Source organism: Nematolebias whitei, chromosome 8 (assembly GCF_014905685.2).
Source record: "Nematolebias whitei isolate Nwh7 chromosome 8, NemWhi1, whole genome shotgun sequence".
Taxonomy (NCBI): Eukaryota; Metazoa; Chordata; class Actinopteri; order Cyprinodontiformes; family Rivulidae; genus Nematolebias; species Nematolebias whitei.
In genome coordinates this window covers 22,692,793-22,698,771 of record NC_056505.1, presented here as the reverse complement: position 1 = coordinate 22,698,771, position 5,979 = coordinate 22,692,793, and the positions used below count along the sequence as shown (strand labels likewise).

At 41.0% G+C, this 5,979-nt stretch overlaps 2 protein-coding genes across 2 annotated transcripts in view; one reads left to right on the top strand and one right to left on the bottom strand.

Moving 5' to 3' along the window:
* LOC119412950 (DNA polymerase epsilon catalytic subunit A-like) overlaps positions 1-3,378 on the top strand; it is a 4,485-nt gene extending 1,107 nt beyond the window's left edge. Inside the window, exons 2-8 of the mRNA XM_037679958.1 lie at positions 279-471; positions 568-699; positions 827-1,020; positions 1,148-1,348; positions 1,443-1,568; positions 3,088-3,177; positions 3,259-3,378. Coding sequence (XP_037535886.1) covers positions 279-471; positions 568-699; positions 827-1,020; positions 1,148-1,348; positions 1,443-1,568; positions 3,088-3,177; positions 3,259-3,378 — 1,056 coding nt within the window. The remainder of the gene's footprint in view (positions 1-278; positions 472-567; positions 700-826; positions 1,021-1,147; positions 1,349-1,442; positions 1,569-3,087; positions 3,178-3,258) is intronic.
* Positions 1-5,979, bottom strand: part of LOC119413602 (versican core protein-like) — a 273,726-nt gene that overhangs the window by 100,930 nt on the left and 166,817 nt on the right. The gene's annotated exons all lie outside the window — the stretch shown is intronic.

Sequence of the window (5,979 nt, the reverse complement as noted above, 5' to 3'; positions counted from 1 at the left end):
ACAGGGCTATAATGTAATATATATATATATATATATATATATTCATTCAACTTTTATATTCACTGATACCATAATGTACTGAGAATTAAAACCCTTTTTCAGAAACTCACTATTGCCTTTTCTTGAACAAAACGGTACTCCCTCAAGTAAAATTTAAAATATATATATACATTTTTAAACTTCCACAAAAAAAAGAAAAAAAGATATTTCAAGTGGAACAAATTGCAGGTTGCACTTTAAAAGCACTGAATGCAGCTCTGACCCTCTTATGGTTTTAGGAAGGAACCAAACAGACGAAAAGCAGACAAGGAGAGGAAGACGAGGATGGGAGCGAAGATGAGGATGTTGTTGAGGAAGATGTAAACGAAGAGAGCGAAGAAGTCGAAGACCTGATTGAAAGCAACTGGAACATCATGCACTATCTTCCACAAACAGCTTCCTGCCAGAAATACTTCCTCATGATCGTCTCAGGTAAAATAAAATAAAAAATATATATAATATACTGTATCTTTCTGAGCCTTTAGTTTTCCAACAAGCTTCTGTGTCTCTCTCTTCCTTCCCATCCAGCTTACATTGCTGCAGTTTACCACAGCATGAAAGAGGAGCTGAGGCGTAATGCTCCTGGAGCCACGCCAGTCAAGAGGCGTGGAGGCAGCCAGACTTCCCAGCTGGCAGTGGTGGACTTGAGTGCACTTCCTGGTAAGGGTTTTTTTGCAGTCACTATGAACCTGTGGCGTCCCTCAGGGTGTGAATTCAACTCATTAGGCTCACCATAAGCTGTTCTGTTAGAATTGACCAACTTTTAATGATTTTCCTGTTTCTGTAGGAATGATCTCCTTCTCCCAGGAATATGTGGCCACTGAGCTGACACAGAACATTTTCACCATCACTCAAAAAATCCAGAAAAAGGTGACGGGGTCCAGAAATGTAACTCAGACGTCTGAGCTGTTTCCCGTCCTGCCCGGCTCACACCTGCCGCTCAACAAACCCGCACTGGAGTTCATCAAATACGTGTGCCAGGTGGTTGCAGTTTTACCTGAAAGTTCAATAGAACAGACAAAAACGTTATAAAGCTCTTCTCCTCGGCTCTTAAAGTTGTTTTCATACACTTTTTTTTTACATGTCTCCTTGTGTTGTGAATCGTTAGGTCCTTTCTCTTGATGCCAACATCATGAATCAAGTGAACAAATTAAAGCGCGACCTTCTGCGTCTCGTGGACGTCGGCGAGTTTTCAGAGGAGGCCCAGTTCCGTGACCCCTGTAACTCCTACATCCTACCTGAAGTCATCTGCCACCACTGTAACTTCTGCCGGGACCTGGACCTCTGCAAGGACCCGTCAGTGGCACAGGTAAGCAACACCTGATTCAAACCGCTTCAGGGTCTTTTAATTGCACTTCTATACCGACGCCCCATTGGATGGATGAACTCTGTTGTGTCCTCAGGACGGGTCTGTCTTGCCTCAGTGGTTCTGCTCAAACTGTCAGGTTCAGTATGAGAAGGACTCGGTTGAGATGGCGCTGGTTGAAGCTCTGCAGAAGAAGCTCATGAGTTACACCCTGCAGGACCTGGTGAGTTAAATGACGCATCTTTAACAGACGAAGGGTATTTTTGGTTTTGTGAGGTGAGATGATCCAGAAACTCGCGTATGAGTATTTTACTACTTCTCTAGTTGTGGATGTTCATGAAGCATGAGCCATTTTTCTTCCGTACGTTTCTTGGCACGATTCTCGTCCCGCAGTTTTGAAGCTATTTCAACAAGTCATAAATCGAAACGTTCAGCTCTTTCAGGACAATCCTGCCCTGACTTTTGGTATTGCTGCAACTTCAGCTTTTTGAAACATTTAGCCTTTTCTGCCGCTTTTTTTCCCCTCATAAGAAATTAATTGAGCTCATTTTACATCCTTCAAATCTTTAGATCTGTTTACAACATTTTACTGCTTCTTTCACATTTTGTTCTGGTTCAGCTTCTTTGTGCAAATTTAAACATTTTTTCAGCTGCTTTCAGCTAATTTCAGCTGTTTTGTGCTCATTTCAGATTTTTTTACTGCTACATTTTTGTACTTCTAACTTCTTTCTGCTAATTTCAGCTTGTTATGCGCCTTTCAGCTTTTTTCTGCAAGTTTCAACTTTTTCTTCTATTTCAGCTACTATATGTGTTTTATGTTAATTTAAGCTTTTTCAGCTAATTCCACATTTTTTGCCCTCATTTGAACTGTTTTCAGCCTAATTCAGTAAAATGTGCTCTCTCCACTTGCTTCTGTTAATTAAGCTTTTTTTGCCTTTTTAGCTACTTTTCAGCTGTCTTTTTTTTTTTCTTGCTAATCTAAGCTTTTTTTTTTTCAGATCATTTCCACTTTTTTGTGCTAATTTCTTCTTCTTTCAGCAAACGTGTTCTTTCTGCTTTCTTCGGCAAATTTAAACTTGTTCTACCTTTAGCATTCTTTAGCTAATTTAAGCTGTTTTCAGATAAATTCAAGTTTTTCATGGGAATTTCTGCTACTTTCAACCTACATTAACTTCTTTATGCTACTTTTAGCTTGTTATGCTCCTTTCAGCTTTTTTGCTAGTTCCTGCTTTTTCAGCTACTATTTAGCTTTTTTTATGCTGTTTTTAGCTTTTTTCAGGTAATCCCGCATTTTGTTTAGCTCATTTCATCTCCTTCCACTTCCTTCTGGTAGTTTAATCTTCTTTCTGCCTTATCAGCTACTTTTCTGTATTTTTTTTTGCTAATTTCAGCTCTTTTTTGTAGTTAATGTCCTTTTTTTCTTTTGCTTATTTCTGCTCATTTATGTGTAATTCAGCAGATATGTGTTCTTTCTGCTTTATTTTCTTAATTTAAGCTTGATCTTCATTTTCAGCTGTTTTTCAGCAACTTCTGCAATAAGCATTTACTGCATTTTCGTAGGAAATGCAGTTTGTCTAGTAATTTTTATTTTTGCATTGGTTTTAATATGAACTGATGTGATTTTAACTGGGATTAGTTGCAGGCTTTCGAACTCGAGAATGTGCATTAACCCTTTAAAGCTTGTTTGTTTCACACATTTCTCCCCTAAAGCTGAGTGACAACTTAAAGTTTGTTGATTTTAGGTGTGCACCAAATGCAAAGGAGTGAAGGAAGCAAACATGCCCCTTTACTGCAGATGTGCCGGAGACTTCGACCTCACTTACTCAGCCAAGGTTCCCACTCTCAGTCATATCGCATTACTGAATGAAAGCCTAGAAGGATTCCAGCTGACTCTTTTTCTTCTTCTGTTTAAGAGCTTCTCAGAGCAGATCACGGTGTTTCAGAACATCGCGTCCCACTACAACATGAGGTTCCTGGAGGAGACCATTGACTGGCTGCTTGTGATGAGTCCTCAGATCAGCCGCTCAAAGTGACAGAAACTTTCAGAAAGCGCTCGGAGCTGAAGCTTCACTCTGTCCCAAAGCTGTCGTCTCAGTTTCACAGCTGTGTGATCAAATAAAGAAGCTCTGAGTCTAGAGAAACAAGTGCAATGTAAATTCATGATTATGACTGTTTGGATTGTTTATTTTTTTTGGTATGGATTTTACATTATAAGATGTTAATAAATAATTGCAGCATAAATATTTAAACCGTGAGCCTGCTTTTTATTGTTTCTATGCTTTTCTGTAACTTGAGCATCATGTAATGCCTTGAACGGACCATGTTTATTTTGTCAGCTTGCAGTGGAAAATGTCATAAGAGATGCTGTCTGTTTGCCACAAAAAATATATATTTTTGAAAAGATTTCTTTTAAATGAGAATAAAGAAAATTGTCCTAAACTTTTGCACATGCATGAACTAATAGGGAAATGTGCATTTCTGCTTGTTTTTGTAGAATGCAGGAGTTTTGTGGTTTTCATAACGGTGTAAAGTCTCCACCACTGCGGCTTTAACCTACACAGATGCTTTTACTTTGCCTGCTAATGGTTGTCTCCCACACAATCACATTAAGGACTATAAACCATGGAACATCAGATTATTTCTTGTAGAAGCTGTTTCTGACACCATGGTGACATGCTGAAATGGCTTTGCAACCAATATTTTATTTTCACAACTACCCCCAACATCATAATTTGAAATGACCATTAGATTTCTCCTGTTTTGCATCATAACCACATAATTCTCAACCTTGCATATAACTGGATCTACATCCAACCTGGCAGATATTGATCCATGACTCAGTTTTCATTTCACCACTGACATTTGTGCTGCTCTCAGGCATCTCCACTCTGCAGCAATCATGTTAGAGAAGTCGTTTCATTGGAAATGGAAGTGTTATTTGATTAACGTTCATTGCCCTTCTGATGTGGCTTCTCGCCGTTTCCTCCTGTATCCTCTCATTATGTTGAACGTGCCTACTGGGCTCCTTTAAAATAAATCATTAGCCATTTTTTTCCGTTTAAAGAACACATTTAAAACGGGACAAATTATTTTTCTAGTTATTTGCATTGAGGTAAATGAGCAAGAATGCGTAAATCGCAATGAAATGCGTTGAAGAAGATTAACTGAGTCATTCACATTCAAACCAAGCAGAATGAAAACAAAGATTAAAAAAGTTCAATAAGAACAAACTCAGCGGAGCAGAACAGTAAAAGCCAAAGCCTGCAAAGCAGTAGCTAAAGGCTAAAATTAGCAAAACTATCCAAGAGCAACTAAAGTAAACCCGATTATAGCTAAATGCCAATACTGTAATAGCAAAACAGTGGCTGAAGCTTTTTTCCTTCTTTCGGCTGCTCCCTTCATCAGGGGTCGACTCGCCACAGTGAACTAACTCGAAGACTTGTCAATTGTTTTTACGCCAGATGCCCTTCCTGATGCAACCACAGACACTGAGCTACCACAGCCCTCTGTGTGGAGCAGAGCGCTGTCATCTGGGGGAGCAGGGGGGTTAAGGGTCTTGCTCAAGGGTCCAGAGTGGGGCAAATGAGGGTGGAGGCAGGTAGGTGCTCCCATCCACATTTTGGTGTTGTTGAACCCACGACCTTCCAATCACAGGCTCACCTTCTCTAACCTCTGTGCCACCACTCCCCATAAAATAGTGGCTAAAGCTAAAACAATCACAGCTAAAAGCTAAAACCACAGATAAAAGCTCAAATGAGCCAAATATGTAGCTAAATGCTAAACAGCAAAAGAAAACAAAGCACAATTATGCTAAACTAAATCGATGTTTTGAAGGAACTGATCTTAATATATTTCTACAGGATTTTTTTTTAAATAGAATATTTTGAACAGTATAATAAAAAAATAAAAAAATTTAAAAAGCTAAAGTCAGCGCACAATTCCAATCAATCTGAAATATATATATATATATCCATCCATCCATCCATCCATTTTCTTCCGCTTATCCGGGGTCGGGTCGCGGGGGTAGCAGCCTAAGTAGGGAGGCCCAGACTTCCCTCTCCCCAGCCACTTGGGCCAGCTCTTCCGGGGGAATCCCGAGGCGTTCCCAGGCCAGCCGAGAAACATAGTCCCTCCAGCGTGTCCTGGGTCTTCCCCTGGGCCTCCTTCCGGTGGGACGTGTCCGGAACACCTCACCAGGGAGGCGTCCAGAAGGCATCCTAAACAGATGCCCAAGCCACCTCAACTGGCTCCTCTCGATGTGGAGAAGCAGCGGCTCTACTCCGAGTCCCTCCCGGATGATCGAGCTTCTCACCCTGTCTCTAAGGGAGAGCCCAGACACCCTGCGGAGAAAACTCATTTCGGCCGCTTGTATCCGAGATCTCATTCTTTCGGTCACAACCCAAAGCTCGTGACCATAGATGAGGGTGGGAACGTAGATCGATCGGTAAATTGAGAGCTTCGCCTTTTGACTCAGCTCTCTCTTCACCACGACAGACCTGTACAGCGCCCGCTTCACTGCAGACGCTGCACTTATCCGCCTATCGATCTCACGCTCCATTTTTCCCTCATTCGTGAACAAGACCCCAAGATACTTGAACTCCTCCACTTGGGGTAGGACCTCCTCCCTGACCCAT